General features: G+C 41.3%; 1 protein-coding gene across 1 annotated transcript in view; it reads left to right on the top strand.

Annotated features, from left to right (window-relative positions):
* Positions 1-16,623, top strand: part of VPS8 (VPS8 subunit of CORVET complex) — a 30,063-nt gene that overhangs the window by 8,202 nt on the left and 5,238 nt on the right. The window contains exons 13-36 of the mRNA XM_032957078.2: positions 388-468; positions 1,296-1,466; positions 2,600-2,674; positions 2,794-2,829; positions 3,886-3,976; positions 4,341-4,387; positions 4,517-4,606; positions 5,050-5,096; positions 5,609-5,831; positions 6,258-6,347; positions 6,750-6,801; positions 8,238-8,280; positions 8,491-8,563; positions 9,433-9,552; positions 10,716-10,787; positions 11,752-11,871; positions 12,592-12,731; positions 13,325-13,409; positions 13,911-14,009; positions 14,959-15,048; positions 15,301-15,350; positions 15,627-15,774; positions 16,031-16,120; positions 16,488-16,548. Of these exons, the coding sequence (XP_032812969.1) occupies positions 388-468; positions 1,296-1,466; positions 2,600-2,674; positions 2,794-2,829; positions 3,886-3,976; positions 4,341-4,387; positions 4,517-4,606; positions 5,050-5,096; positions 5,609-5,831; positions 6,258-6,347; positions 6,750-6,801; positions 8,238-8,280; positions 8,491-8,563; positions 9,433-9,552; positions 10,716-10,787; positions 11,752-11,871; positions 12,592-12,731; positions 13,325-13,409; positions 13,911-14,009; positions 14,959-15,048; positions 15,301-15,350; positions 15,627-15,774; positions 16,031-16,120; positions 16,488-16,548 (2,194 nt within the window). The remainder of the gene's footprint in view (positions 1-387; positions 469-1,295; positions 1,467-2,599; positions 2,675-2,793; positions 2,830-3,885; positions 3,977-4,340; positions 4,388-4,516; positions 4,607-5,049; positions 5,097-5,608; positions 5,832-6,257; positions 6,348-6,749; positions 6,802-8,237; positions 8,281-8,490; positions 8,564-9,432; positions 9,553-10,715; positions 10,788-11,751; positions 11,872-12,591; positions 12,732-13,324; positions 13,410-13,910; positions 14,010-14,958; positions 15,049-15,300; positions 15,351-15,626; positions 15,775-16,030; positions 16,121-16,487; positions 16,549-16,623) is intronic.

Raw genomic sequence — 16,623 nt, 5'->3', positions numbered from 1 at the left:
GTCCTTATGCCTCCCGCCCAGGCTTGAGATTACGGTTTCTCTTTTTCTTTGGCCTCGGTTGACTCAAAGAATGGAATGTTTTCCCACTTGAATCGATGCAACAGGCAATTCAGAAGCCGACTCGGCAATCCATTTTGAGCATTATTTGAATTTCTAACCAATTTGGCCAAATGGAATGGTCCATTAAGCCTGATAAAAAAATAGTACTATAAATAGCTATTTTACAATACAAATGATTGAGTCTATAGGTTTCTAAAATGTGTGAGTTTTTTCTTGGCGATTTCTCATTTTCTTTGTTGCCCATCATGTCTTTGCCTCTCTGTTTTATTTTTTTATGTCTCTCCTTTGCTCTTTCATTTTTTCTGACATGCTCTCTCTCTCCTGCAGGCCAGCTGCCGAGACTCTGACAACATCCACTTCAGCAAGCAGAGGGAGCTGCACCTGAATTATGAGCCCATCAACCTCACAGTGAGGGCAGCGCATACACGTGGCATTAACAAGTTGAGCACGTCCACAACAAGGATGGATGAATAAGCTAGGGGATTGAATGGTCGCACACATTCTAGTGTTCATATGTGATTTATATTGTTTTACATGAAATCAAAGGTACGGGGCTAGCACTAGTATACAAGCACCAACCTATAGATTTTCCCATTATAAGGTGGTAATCATTACAAATGTGTATGTTTTATGTAGATTTAATGTGGAATATGTTTTGTGTAGATTTCATTTTGAATGATTTCTGTATTACACAAGGTTTGCTGACAAATAGCAGGAAGGTGCAACTTCCATCATACTTTGCATGCATGTCACGTGACCACTACATAGCATGCACGATACTCTCTATCTAAGGCACAAGCTCAACAGAGCTGACGATGTGGCCTTTGTTTAAGCCACACTGAACAAGAGTAGTCACATAGCATGCATGTTATGCACGATGGGAGTCGCACCTTCCTGATGTTGATGAACAAATCTTTGTGTGTTGTTACATATATTTATATCCAACCTGTACACATCGTCCTATTATGATAGATGTTCTCATTATTTACAGAAAGTACTGGATATGAATCGGTTTTATATTCGTTATTTTTGTTTAATAATTATCCATGATTGTAATGTGACCTCATCTAACTCCCTACACTTGAGATCCTGGTTTATTCAAACCCGTGGCTCAGCCGTGTTGGTTCCACGGGCATTATTATGCTGCTGCCTGTGTCACCTGACCATTTGTAAGATGGCATTGTAACAAAAAATGTTTTTAACAAGTGCTGTTGGTGTATGCACCCACCCTACAGTGGATGAACTCACGCGTGCTGGCCCTACTGGATGACACGGAGACTCTGCACGTGGTGGAAAGAGCGAACCAGGAGCAGCTGGAGGCTCTGGACATAGCCAGCCTCCAGCTGGTCTACAACTCCAGCCACTTCAAGTCATTGGCCACAGGCGGCAACGTTAGCCAGGCCCTGGTAACCAACCCACAGCCCCGACGAAATTATCATGTACATTATCGATGTACCTTTCGGGGCATGTATTGTGTCAAATGTTAGGACATTTGTCATTAGTTTTGTATAAAACATCTTGAGTTTTGAGAAGATTTATTTACATTTTACATTTTTCTCCAGATATATGAATATGAGACTGAACTCCTCTTAGTCGGCTCTCCCCAACAATTGAAAAACTGGTACTTTTCAGCCTCGTTATTGATGGCCAGAACTTTTGTCCGAAGCAAGATATTAGTAATCTTGGTGTGATATTCTATCCGTCCCTTTTCTTCGAAGCTCATGTTCGTTAATAATGTGAAAACCTATTTATTTCACCTCAGAAACATTACTCAAGTGCGCAAACTCCTTACACCGGCTGATTCATGCACTTGTTCTCTTGCGAATCGATTACTGCAATGCCTTGCTGGTTGGTGTTATAAATAAGTTCCTTCGTAGACTACAAATTGTTCAGAAATGGGGCAGTTCGGGAGCTCACCCTAACTCCATTACATGACCACATTTCTCCGGTTCTCCTATTACACTGGCTTCCGGTATTGAAACAAGTAAAGTTTAAGAACCTTCTACTAATTTTTAAAGCCTTGCATGGGCTGGCACCACCATATATTCACCAGTTAATTCATCCCTACACCCCCTCTGTGCGTACCTCGATCCCGGCTGCGTTGCTGAGGTGAGCGGACATTTGCTTTGTCTGCACCACGGTTGTGGAATTCCCTACCATTGGAAATTAGTTTATCCGATAATGTGGATACTTTTAAGTCTCGTCTTAAAACACATCTTCAGTCAGTTTATTCTGTTTCACTTCTCCGCCTCTCTTAACTTTTCGTTATTCTTAAAAGGCGCCTTGAGACGTTAGTGGAAGGCACCATACAAATTCATGTAAATTATTATTAAACATATGTACATATCACATGCATTTCATGCAATTTTTACCTCAAATTATAATGGTTTAACCTTTTGCCCTAAACTGTATCCTTTTTAAGGCATATAAGCTCCATATTTGTTTAACTAAATAAGGTTAAAATTTGTAAGTCTGACACATTGTACAGTTTTGTATTTTCGTGCACGCAATATTATTTGCGTAATTGAAACAATTACAGGCACTTGTGGGAGAGAAGGCATGCTACCAATCCATCTGCAGCTTTGGAGGGCAAGTGCTTTACCTGGGAATAAAAGTAAGTTCTCCCTCTCAAAGTTTTGAAATGTTATACAGTTATGCAAAATAAATATTTCCAAATTTCTGGTTAAGACTAAACAATATTCATGTCTACACGTGTTATTGTTTTCCCCGCAGTCAGTTCATGTGATGTCGTTGCGAACTTGGCGAGAGGTGAGTCGGATGTATTTCACTGTATCATTTATGTCAGAGAGAGTGGTAGTACAGTCCTTTGCGCACTGCACTATGGACCCAGCGAGTGATATCTGAACCAGTCCTGGGCCCCACTTTTACCAAAGCGCACTAACCAGTGTGTGCAGTCTGATGAAATAGTCCCTATGACCAACACAGTGTGAGGAGGCATTAATACATTAGTGGGTTTATAAAGGACTGTCATTAGTATTGTAGATTGCACATCACCCTCATCATCATCATCATTGAGCATGTCAGGATTCAATGATTAAGGTGGATTCTTTGGCTCATGATAAACAAATGGAATTTGGCATGTAAGAATAGATTATCTTCAAATCAGCACTTCATTGGTTGAGATGAACGTTGCAGCAACCATTAGACTCTACATTCATCATGGTGGCAAAACATGATTGATTCTCTAATCAAATCAAGATGCAGAATTGTGACAATTTATATAATTCTGAGGGGATTCATTGGTATTAGCCCGATCAATATCATCATCATTCAACCACTACCACACTAATAACAGTTATCAACATATTTTAATTGCCACGTTCACTGTTATATATTTCTTATGTTGATGTTCAAAGTGTTTTTTTACATTTATTTTGGTTAATTGTATAAACGTTAAATTTTGATTTAAAGCTTTCGTGACTGCAGTAATTCATATTCTTAGCTCTTTCGGTAAAGTCACGTTGAAGGGAAACAATAAAATAATAAAATATATAATATATATTTTATTATAATATAATATATATTTTATTGTTTCCCTTCAACGTGACTTTACCGAAAGAGCTAAGAATATGTATAAACGTTCTTTTTTTATCCTGTAAATTAATGTTACATCATTATGCCACTGTGTAGCATAATTAAACTAAGTCTGTCACATCTATTGCTGCACATGGGGGCAATCCAGTGTTTTGCAAAATGACTCCGGTGATGTGGAGCCCACCTTATAGTCGATAAGGTGTATATTATAAAATGTGCCAGATGGAGTATTGTGTATGTGCGCCTGTGTGTATGTGTGACCTTCTGCAGAGGGTGGACCTGCTTGTGCGGCAGGAGAGGTTTCCAGACGCCTTGAATCTGGCCTGGTCTTTCCACCAAGGCTCTGCAAAAGCCGTTCTGGGTGAGTGAGCGAGTGAGCGAGTGTGGAAATTTACCTATTTTGTGGCACTTGTTCTTGTAATATATGAGCTTCACATTTGCTTCCCAGGACTGGAAAGTAAAATGCATAGTACATGCAACAAGGCTGGAATATATTTACATTAAGAACACGATGATGCTTTGAATTACTCAGTAGGTTGCTGTTTCGTTTTGTCGTCCAAGAGCTCATCAAACTACTTTAGTTTAAAACAAGAAATGGAACACTTTCCTCGGCTAAAAGCATGACTAACGAAATCACATTTTATACTTTACAATGCTGTATTCAGTATAGCGGTGGCTGATACCAGCTGGGTACCTTGTGTAACACTGTGGTCTGCTCTGTTCAGGTTTGCCAGTGAACATTGCCAAGAGAAAATTATTGGTTGCAGATAAGGTGAGCGGATTGAAATTTTGGTATACGTAAATTCTATTATGCGTGGTGTTTTGCAACGCAGGTGTTCTGTCCATCCTTTCACTGTTGAATTGCTGTTGTAAAAGCTGACTTGATTTATTCTGGCTACAGATGACAGATATGCTCATGCAGTATGTGATGATCTCCATGAAAAAATGCCCTGAGCCAGGCAAGACACAAGCTCTGGAAAAACATTTCCAGGTACATTTCATCCTGCTCTATTGTTATTAGATTAAATTACATTCGAACACCACTATCACATTGTGTACCACATATGTAGTTTATTGAAATAAAAATGCCATTTGATTGATTGTCCTTCAGATAAAAATATTACTTCGTGCTGCATGGCAATAACTGCGTTCTGATCTTTCTTCCTCTGGATATTTACAAAGTGCTCTCTGGTGCTTTTTATATTTTCTTCAAACAGCATCGCAGAAACCACATTCAGCTAACTTTTCAAAGGAAGTACACTGTGTCCCTCTGTCCTGAGAATACAACCTCTGGGGGACAATAACCTATCTCATGTGCATATTTGTGTTTTGTTAGAACTAACTATGGAAATGAATACTAGAATACATATTGCTGCTGGCAATGTTACTGCAACATTGATTGTATTGTGCACATGGTTTCTCTGCTCTTTGCAGGAGGTGGTTCCTCTGTGCATCGAGTACTGCCTTCTGCTGGGCAGGACGTAGGTTTATGCACTGTTTACTGAATATGCATTTGCAAAGATCTTATATAAAAAGTGCCAATGTCATGGTTTTAATTATATATTAATGCTGTTACTTCTATATCACTGAAAGATTTTGTCAACATTAGCATATTAGCATTTCACCTGATCTATGTAAAAAAATATATATGTGTATTTATATATTTTACATTAAAGGTGATGCAGACGTTATTCCCTACTCTACACAATTATTATTGTTTGTGGCGTTGCATAGTTGTAATGGGCCCTGCTGCAAGGAATGGAAACCCCCTGTCCAATTTCACACCTCTGCACACCCCCCTGGCCTGTGCCCTGGTGCGGTTGCACCGTATGCACATTGGAAAGCTGTTCCACTGTTGGCTATGCCCATTTCGCTTCATTGTAATTACTTCATTATAATTGCTTTGTATATTGCTTTAGAATTCCCCTAACATTTAGGTTCAGGACAGTGAAGGAGGAAAGACTCAAATGTGTTCCCTGAACCTTGCTTGCAGGGACTTGCTCTTCACCCAGATGTATGAGCAGCTTGGGGAAAGCTCAGTGGCGCGGGGCGTGTTCCTCGAGAGCCTGGAGCCCCACGTCCTGGGTGACCGTCTCACCAGCATCACCCCGCAGGCCATGCGTGACCTCATCTTGCATTACCAGGGCCAGGCACGCATGGCCACGGTGGAGGCGTGCATCCTCCACATGGACATCACCAGCCTCGACCTCCAGCAGGTACAGCTCTGACTTAATCTGTGGCTGTTGGCACTGTCAGGATTGGTCTGTAGTAATTGGGAGTCCATCCTCATCAATATAAGTTCTCAGTACTGACCTCCATTATTAATAGCAATGGCTCAACCAATTAACTACGTTCACGTATTCATGATAACCATTAAAGAATACCATTCTGCCTTGGCCTTCATAGATTATATCTGTTCATCGTTTGTTTACCCATTGACATTGGCAGTATTAAACTTCCACCAACTGAAACTGTTGGTATATCTTTAGATATCACGAGTGCTGATATTCATGTTCATAAATTTATTAGCTTTATCCAAGTGAAACCACATTGAAATTAATTCAAAATGAAGAATATACATTGATCTTGTTTGTCGGATTCGTTTTTAGACTTCAGTCTTAGTTTGTTTCATTTTTCTGAAGGTGATTAGCCTTTGCTGGTCTCATGGCCTGTACGATGCTGTCATCTACATCTACAACACGGGAATGAATGATTACGTCACGCCCATCAAGGTATGTGTGTGCGACATCTTTTATACTTTGTGAAAATATAATTAAATTGTTTTGTTAAGATATGCTATATTTGTAGTCTTAATTGAACGTGATGCAGAAGTGATTCCCTGCGTCATGTCTTACTAGTTTCATGCCAGAACTATCCTATTACCAGTGTCGATTGTTTTTGAAAAATGTTATGGCGTCACTGGCAATTTTGATTTAACAAAATTCCTTTGACTTGGGAAAGTACCTGTAAATGGCACCTATATCAATAAATGTTTCAAATATTCTAAACAATTATATTGTTATTCTTGGTTCTTTCGGTAAAGTCACTTTACCGAAAGAACCAAGAATATGAATCCCTGCAGTCACGAAAGCTTTAAATCAAAATTTAATTATATTGTTATTTGTATTTAATAGGAGATCTTAAAGGTCGTACAGAATGCACTCCGCACTGGTCGTCAGCTGCCTGGTATGTTACATTATTGTGTGGCGCATTTACATTAGAATATCGTATTTCAGTTTCACATAAATATTATAGGTTTCTTAGTATGAACCCTTTTGGTATGTTTTGTGAAGATTCTCAATGTACTATATTATCAGTGTATATATCATGGTGTATACCGATGTACAGTAATGCCTCGGTGAATGAATCCTCCAGGAACGAAGCTCCTTCATAACAAAGTCGGCCGTGGAGGGTCCTTTCGCCTTCCTATTTTTTAAAAAACATAGAAAAATATCTTCAGAAATCATGCAAATCGATTCAAAAGAGTGAAGTTTTAAGCGCTGCGCAGGTCCTGTAAACACGACAAAGTGGGGTTTCATTCATGAACATTCTCAGCAGCCAATCAGCAAAGGTCTTCTTCCTGAGTCTCCCTCACTCGGCACAATCAGCGGTGCGCTTCGCCAGTCTTTCCTTTCCCGCCCACCATTGCTCGAGCTCCTCGTGTTGGTAAAAAGTGATTTTATTTTTTGCAGTGATGAAGTGATTTTAATATCCCCATTGTATCATCCAAACGCCCATCTAGTGCTAGTGGACTAGAAATGCAGCGTAAATCTCTTGCGAAACAAAAATGTAGATCGTAAGAGGCTGGAGGCGGGAGAGATGAAAAGTGAAGTGGTGGGTTTGTTAGGGTTGTTGCAATCCACCTTAAAGACCATTTTAAACCAAGCAGACAAAGCGAAGATTACTGTGCAGCAACGTTTTTCCTATTGTACCCCCTTCTCTGAAGTCCTGGAATGCATCCCTATGCCTCCCATGTTATATCTACCTTTGGTAACGAAGTTTCTGATAACGAAGTGACTTCATGGAACGCATCTACTTTGGTAACCGAGGTAATACTGTCGAGTGTGAGTTGGAACAGCTACGCTGAAAGTGTGCACAGAATGTGCCAAACTACATATTGTAAGGGCGTCAGACAAGGAGACACACTTTCACCAAAATGATTAAAAGCGCAAATATTTTCTGACTGCTTAATGAATACACTGTATTATCGAGCATAGCTTATAATAATGACATGAACCTTATGGTGGTACCCCGGTGTACCATAGTACCCCGGCTCTCACATAATGTCCGTGATGCAGTCATTTTTAGTCTTTTGATGGTCGGCGATGCGGCAATCGACTCATCTCGACGAGCTGTACACGATGCACTATTCAGAGTTGAATTTTTCGATGACAGATTTTTTATGCTAATGTTTGGCGTTTCGACATCGCAGAGTATCACTGATTTCGAATTGATTGGTACCCCAGTCGCGGAGTTAAGTTACACCCCTGGAAAAAAATAGTGTCCCAGAAATAAAGTATTTAATTGCCTCGGCCATTTTGTATTATTTGGTACCCCGGGGTACCACCATAAAGAGCATATTCATGTTAAATCTGATGAATCACACAACCATTGTTGCTTAGGTGACAAGGTGACTGCAGGCAATAAGCTCCTGGTCTACTTAAGGTGAGCCGACACACGTTTTATTGTGCAATTCTACACAATGATGCCGATTAAAGCCAGTGATATTCAGAGTCATGTAGAACACCATCTAAGAAATCTAAATACAAATAAATAAGGTATCTACAATTGCATGAACTCTACTGTGTGCTTGTGGTTACACCCTAAATAAGTATATCTAAGCAAAGACACTGCTGTACCATCTTTATTGTGCAGCTGCTGCCTGGTTGGCAGAGCTTACCCAATGGGTGACATTCCCAAGAACCTGGCACCCACCGTCAAAAAGCAGGTGAGATCAGAAATGTAAATGAGATGTAAATGTGCATGGCGTTAAAGGACTTTGTCAATACACGTCACTAGTGGCAGAACAAGTGGAAGTCAATTAATTGAATGCATTCGAAACTATGTCGATCATGGAGATGGAGCCATGAAGTTGGTTTGTGTACACGTGCTAGGTGGATTATTACTTCGCAAGTACATTAGAAATAACTGAAGCTTGGGGATGCCTTTACCCAGCAGTGGGTTGACTGTGTCAGATGATGTAAATGTAAATATGAGGTGTAACTGAGATGATAAATGAGGGTCCGTGGTCATTGGAGGCACGCCTGGCTATGGGCACTTCAACACTCACTCAGGCCTTGAGCCTCTGGTCGACCGGGACACTACGTGTGACCGGTTGTTGTAGATCACGATGTTCACCCATGCCAGTCACACGTGTTAGTAGTATTATTATTATTATCAGAAATGGAACTTAAATGTCCTAATGACAAATGAATGCGGACCAGCTCATGTTCTGCACCTTTAATGAGGGATGTATAAAAGAAGAAAATACTGTGATAAGGTGAAGGCAGCAATGTGCATTCAAATCAGGTATTGTGCAGTCAATGGCTAAGAATGTTGTAAATATGTCAAAGCTTTGTTAGTATTTGTCCATATTACATCTTTGATGTGTTGATGCGCAGTGGATAAGCGTCAATGTCCATTGAATTTTTGGAGTTCACATTAATTAACTACGTGGTTATTCAGGTTGGGGTTTCTCAATTGGATATTCAGTGTCAGAGACTGATAGCTGTACTGTGGAATAACAACAGAGCAGCCATTACAGAACAGTCTGGGTTCGATGTTGAGTCTGCTGACTGGTGGAGGGCATGTGGCCAGGTGTTTGAGTTTGTGATCAAGCTGCACTCGGATGAGGCGGAGGTGCAGGAGGAGGTCTATCCGTGCGTCCGCACGCTGCTGCACTTTGACACACGGGAGTTCCTCAATGTGCTCACCCTGGTGAGTGCCGAGGCACTGCCTACCAACCTGTGGCGAGAACCCCGTAATTATCTGCTGTCTGTGGAGTTGCTATACAGTAATAGTATGCTATGATTTACAATAACATTTTAATTTTTAAAGTGGCTTCATGTGACCGCATCCCTGTGTGCTGTACAAGTAGGATGTGCAGGGAGTGGGAATGGGTAGAAGCTGAGGTACCGAAAGGGCAGAATTAATAATTTATCTCTTCCCCCAAATAATTTTAAACGATGTTAATATTCTGGGCTTGTTATTCGATTTAAGAATTTGCTCTTTTGTATTGGTTTTGACCACATCTTTTGTATTTTCTTCTGCTTTGTAGAGTTTTGTTTGCTGCATTATCTAAATGTAACACAGTACATTGAATGTCTTCTTCTAAGCGTGAATGCCCATCATTGCATAGGATCAGCTACCCATATTTACTTTCCCGATGTGGTTTTATTCTGTGCTCCTAGAGTCACGTCCACTGCTGTCATATCTCAACCACATATCCCCCCCTCCCCGTCTGCACTGGTATCTGAAACACTTTCTGAAACACGTCTATTCTGAGACATGTAAATAATCGATTCACATAGTACATTTTGGTACACACTTAAGCATTTTTAATAGATGAATCAATGCGTGTGACAGCTGCCCTGCAGCCTCCTGCATAGACATGTAACTGGAAGATGAAACAATAGTATGGCAAGGCACCAACACTTGATGAGAGACAGTTGGAGGTAGATGATCAGAGGCTACAGCCTCTCCAAGAGAGTTAACCTATGACATGAACACCTACATTAATGGTCAGCATATCCTGATATTCATATCAAACTATATATTTTTATTTTACCAGGTAAGACCCACTGAGCTATATAGCTCTTATATGGTGGCAGTCACCTTTAATCCAGCACTTTGGAGGTAGCGTTGATAATCAAGCGGGGCCATCAGTACGACATAGCCAGCAGTACAGCAATTAGGGTGCTGATCTATTTGTATAGATGTTTGTGTTATCTCATTATATGCCCTCCCCTTCTCACTACTCTTTAAAGAAGTGGATAAACATCCAATCAATAATATGGGATTGATAAGGGAACGTTATCAAGTAGCGCTACTGCTGCTATGCATTCTGTATGTTGAAAGGGTTCTTGATTTGGTTCCCACAGACGTTTGAAGACTTCAGAAATGACAAGCAGGTGGTGGAGTACCAGCAGCGCATTGTGGATGTCTTGTTGCAGGTGGAAACCTTCGTACAGACACAAACACCAATCTTCATCTGAGTTCAGCTCAGCTATATTAAACAAATGACCAAATTTACAATCATTCACTTCTGCCCATGGAGGATAATGCATGGAAGAATAATAATTTCAACTTGTGCCACATAGTATTCTCTAACTCTCGAAGACAGAGAGCATGAGGAATTAGACAAGTGGGAAAGGCAGCCAGGTGGTGAGCCAGTACCATATTCTCCCCCGCAAGCTCTGCGGTTCCATATATATGAAGGTGTTATTGGCCAATTCAATATTTACATGTGGGAGGAAACCGGAGCACCTGGAGAAAACCCACTCATGCGAAGGGACAATACTCTATCTCATACGAAGAGAACAGGTGGAATCCAAATTTGCTGTACCACGTTCTGGCATATCAGGGTATGGTACCTCGATGCCCATGGGAAGGGAGTTTTGCAATGTTTATGTGATCCATCAACCCTCCCCTCCGGAGTGTTGGATTACAGGCGTGCGTGTCCACTGCCCTGCTAACTAATTTAAAGAGAAGCTGGTAGCAGCTCTAACTTACTGCCATACAAGCAATCAGACAGACCCCGTTTGGCAGTAATGTTGAGATAAGGAAAACCATCAGCAGTGACCATGTGTAGATAAACAAGTGTTGAATGTAGTTAACATTCGTACTGGGGAGATTAAGATAGCTCGGCATGGCTTTGGCCAAACTACCCCTCAAACGGCGGTCTGGTCCTAAGAGATGCTCATTCACATCAATTGCCAAACAGTCGGTACATATAGGTGATTGATGTTTTTGCGAGTAGGTATGTGTTTGCGTTTGTGTGTGTGTGGCACAAGCGCCGTGGTGACGTCACCGCCACTTAGTGGTGAATGGCGGTTGTTGTGGGTGTATTTTTTACCCGTGTGTGCATGCGCATGCATTTGTGGATTTCTATGTGTGTGTGTGTGCGTGGGTTCTCAGGTGATGGTGGAAGGGAAAGGCTTTTCCCCATCACAGGTAGGGTCCCTCTTCACCTTCCTGGCACGGCAGCTGGCAAAGCCAGAGAACACGCTGTTCGTCAACCGCCACCTCTTCGACCAGGCAAGCATGAGCCTTGAGTAACCCCCGGCATAGGAGGCTTGTGTTGATACACACTAATTTCCTATTTTTAGTCACCGTGAAAGCGTGAGAAGCAGAGCTATGTGAGAAAAAACACTTCTCAAAAAAAGCATTGACTGACAGGGAGAACACAACTAGAGCTTTTGGAGAAAATAAATACACTAGCATTCTCAATTTGATGTGAAAAGGTATGGGTGAGGGTTAAAATGCTGTGCATACAGAAAAATAGCAAATGTATACTAAGCTCACACAGAATGTATATTATATTAGACATTAGAATTACCGTATTCTCCGTATTATAAGATACTCCGGAAAGTGAGATGCACTACAAACCTGTGGCCGGTGTAAATACGGTATGCTAATTTTGTAATACACGGCCACACACCTACCGGATTATAAGACATCTTCCCAAATCTTTGCTCTAAAATACAGGGAAAAAAAGTGTTTTATTACCTGGAGAATATGGTAAGGCATAAAGGTGAGGAAACAGAGAATACCCTGGTATTTCACAGGCAACAGCACCACTTGTCAAAACAATTATACATATCCATCTTTTTCCATATTTGATCATACAATTCCCAATGGATTGTCATTTTAAACAATAAATGTAAGATAGTCTAGCAGCAGCCGACCCATGTTGTGTATCCTTGTGGCCTGTGACCTCTCATCCCCATCCCCCAACCACACTTACTCGGGGCGCAGGTGCTGGAGTTCCTGTGCGGCGCGGACGATGACTCACGGCATGCTGAGCGCCAACAGGCCCTGCTGGAGCTGCTGCAGGCAGGGGGCACGGTCCACTTCGATGAGAGCAAGCTGCTGGCATTGGCAGAGAAAGCCAAATTGTGAGCGTGCAGCACAAACGTTGCATTTACGTCGCTGCGCTTGTATTTATTTCGTCAGCTTTTAACTCTGGTGCCATTTGCAGAGCAGAGCTCTTGCCACTAAAACACCTGAAACTTATAACCGCCAGCTGAATGACACGGCCTGCCGAGGAATAATGCCACACACAGGGCTTCCCGACATGTTTCATTCAATTAGTATCCTACCTGTGTGTAGATGTTTGCATGGCTCTATAATTGATGCTCTTTCTCTATGCACTGGCTATCAATGTTGTGTTTAAGTGGCACACATCTATCGTTTTTTTCCCAAAACTCTCAGCGGTCCTTATAACGATTTACTGTTTCAAAATATATTCAAATGTGTATCCATGTTGCTTAACATGTTGTCTTATTCATAATAAAGTGATACAAACTATGTAGAGCAGTAATTTTAAATATACAGTTTTGTATTGTTTTATCAAGACCATAATGTAAAGTGTTTGCTGCTGATGTGTATTCATTGCTTAGATTAATCGGAAAGGATTTTCATGTTTACTCGCGTAACGTTAGCTACTCCGAGCGTTTAAAGCTCATCCTTTGTTCGTGTCTTTGCACAGCTACCTCGTGTGCGAGTTCATGTTTGAGAAGAAACAGATGTACGACCAAATCGTGATGTGCTACCTGAAGGATGAGGCCCGGAGGGTTCGTTCCGGTTGCTAACACCAACACACGCTTGCTTGTACAGCCGAGGGTTGCGTAACTTGCCATGTGAAGACATGTAGCAAACACACCTTTCCGAAACACATTTCCACCCAAGCCTGTACATACTTACATTGAAATATGCATACATTTATATGCCCGAAATATCAGTTTGTTGTATTCCGCACAATGCAGTCTCACTGTTAGATCTTGTATAGCAGATGAGGCGCATGCCTCTTTTGTGCCTATCATCTAAACTATACATTATAAATGCCATCTGTTTCTAAAATTGCAGTTAATTGACTTTTTGAAAAAAATGTTACGATAGTATTAGAGGCAAGATATATACTTCTGGGTTACTTTAAATGTGTAGAAATATCCATGTATATCAATGAATTCAGACACTCTGGAAAGATCAACATCCTGATAAAGAGGAGATAACTCGGTTTTCATTTTTTTTCTGTATGAGGAGCTAACTCAGAATTTTGTGTGTCCTCGCTGCAGGAGGAAGTTTTTAACTTTGTCCACAACATCCTGTCCATTCCGGGCTACAGTGAGCAAGAGAAAGCTCTCGTACATCAGAAGGTTATGGCGAATATCCAGGTGACCTCGCTTAACAAGTTCACCCTGCTCACCAGGAGAATAATTCTCACAATACCTCAGCCACTATTCCATAGCACAGTTTCGCCAATTGACGCAATTGGCGGGACCCCGGGGTCCCATCACTGCCCCGGGGTGGGAAAAACCGCGTAGCGACACAAGTCTTGCCTTACCGACAACAAAACTAGTGTCAATCGATTGGCCTCGGCGAGAGCTACTCGGGGCACTAAGTTTCGTAAAAAGTTGAAAAATTACATAAACACGTTAAATTCACTGCGGGGGCGGGCTCGCCTTGGCATAGAAGCTGAGGATCGACGGCTGACCGGAGGGCGTCGTCGTCGCCGCGCGCGACCGCGGCGGACGCCCCCCGGGGCTTGCGTTTGGCCGGTGGGATGGCGCCCATCGTGTTGATCGCCGCCTGCTGGCGCTTGTTGGCGCGAGTCTGGGCGGGCGGCGCGTTGCTGTTGGGATCACGAGTGGGTGGACTGAAAAATAATAATTATTGACCTGATTTTTGCGGGACCCCGGGGTCCCACCAAATGATTCAATTGTGCTACTGCTGCTTGTATTACAGCTGCTAACGCTTTTAATAAATGTGTTGACTGACAATGCGCATACTAATGTTATAGTAACCGCTCCCGTTACTGCTGTTACTGCTAATACTACATCTATTAAGCTCACATTGCTTCTATTTTACACCTGATATATTTACTTGTTGGTTATATTTGTATGACCTGGCACCACCGATGGAAATAACTATCGCCATACAGAGATGTTGCACTCGCAGGCTTCACTCCCACCTGCACCTTTAAATGAAATAAATATCATAAAATGTGAAATCTCTCCGCACGGTCTGTATTGCCACCAAGAATAAGATGCCAAAAAGTTATTACATTGTGGTGCCTAAATCTGTACATTTTTAACTCATGAATGTCCTGGGTCCTCTGAACAGGAGCTGGTGTCCATTAGCCCACAAAAGACAGCCGACCTGGTGATCTCGGATCTCTCCGAGAGTCTCACTGGCATCTTGGCTCTTCTAGAAGTAAGTGGTGTCAAACACATCATTATACATGCACACAAGCATGCAGGAGCCTTCGTTTACACACTCCTGACCTTAACCCATAAATGTTCTCTATATGCAATTTCCTCCAATAGCACTTGACTGATACTATTTATGCTAAACGTGCAAATTGCATTTTTACACGTGTTATCTAATGATTGAAAAAAATCCACAAGCAAGTAGACAAACAGTGGCAATGATTGTCATAATAATAATATATTTGTGTAATTTCAGGGCCATCCTCGCTTGCTGTTTGGATTTTTACAGTGCATTCTAGAAACAGGGTGAGTTATTGAACTGCACATTGCATTTTTTGCAAACATTGCTGGTATATATTTTATATATGTGTGTTGAATTGCAATATATACACTTGCAGAAAAACTGCAAGCGAATACAAACTTAAATTGAGAGTTTGACATTAATGCTCATTGTTTAATATTATGCAAATTAGTTTTATGTACTGCAAATTTAACACACAGCATTTATATGTAGATATTAATTACTGTTGTGTTTTTACATGCGTCTGTGTGTGTGCGTGCGTTGAATTGTGTACGTGGTAGGGAGACCTCTCCGCTTAGCCGAGATGCCCTATCTGCCAGCTCGGACGTGAATGAGCGCTACATAGACCTGCTGTGCCAATTCAGTCCTGAGAAGGTCCTCCCTTTTCTGAGAACTTCGGAGCAGTACCGCATCGACCAAGCCATCAAGGTAAGGCCATCTTTGCTCTGTTAATATTAAGAACAGTATGAATTCTTCAGCACTCCTAAGACATGTACCGCCTGAACAGATCCCTTTCCGATTGATGGTTGGGTCTCTAAAGGCTTCTGTGTATTGCTGTGTTGAGCTAAAACAAATCTCTTGAGTCTCAGTATAAAGATAGCATTGATCACGATAATTATGCATTCTGAATAATGAAGAATGCCACTGTGCCATATGTTGCCATGTGTTTGTGGGAATGTGATAGCTTGTGGAGGAACATGGGGTGAGTAGTGCCTTGGCTTACCTCCTGGAGAAGAGCAATGATGTCCAAAGAGCATTCTCCATCATGCTGCAGGTAAACAAGTCACTCACTTGTGCATCCGATCCCTTCCCCCGTCTTGCCACCACTTAAGATGTATTTGTTTAGGAAGTGCTTTTTTTTCATTATGGACATTTTACCATGCAATAATTGTCTACTGGATGTGCATTGGGCTATGCACCATAATTCCTCGATATCTAATCTGTGCTCACTGGTGAATTGGATAAGAAGGATTATGTTCATGCATCGATTAGGGTGTAAAGAAAGCTGTAATATAATAACATTCCAGTATTGATGTTGGATTGTAATTGTAATCAGTTTTGTAATATATACTAGTTTTATTCACGAGTGAGAATTCCCCTGACTGATTGATTTAGATTTTAAAACTATTTTATTATTGCAGATTTTGAAGGAAAAGCTTGATCTTCTTATGCAAAGCTTGGGTACAGCAAGCAATCAGAAAGGTATGCGTTTCTTTACAACATCAAATATTCATACACAGATACAAATATTCAATATGACTAACTTTTGTGGTATAT

The sequence above is a fragment of the Petromyzon marinus genome, chromosome 19 (genome assembly GCF_048934315.1).
Source record: "Petromyzon marinus isolate PM22_M1 ecotype Great Lakes invasive population chromosome 19, UKy_Petmar_22M1.pri1.0, whole genome shotgun sequence".
Lineage (NCBI taxonomy): Eukaryota > Metazoa > Chordata > Hyperoartia > Petromyzontiformes > Petromyzontidae > Petromyzon > Petromyzon marinus.
The sequence above is the reverse complement of the archived record's forward strand: the minus strand, read 5'-3'. Positions and strand labels throughout refer to the sequence as shown.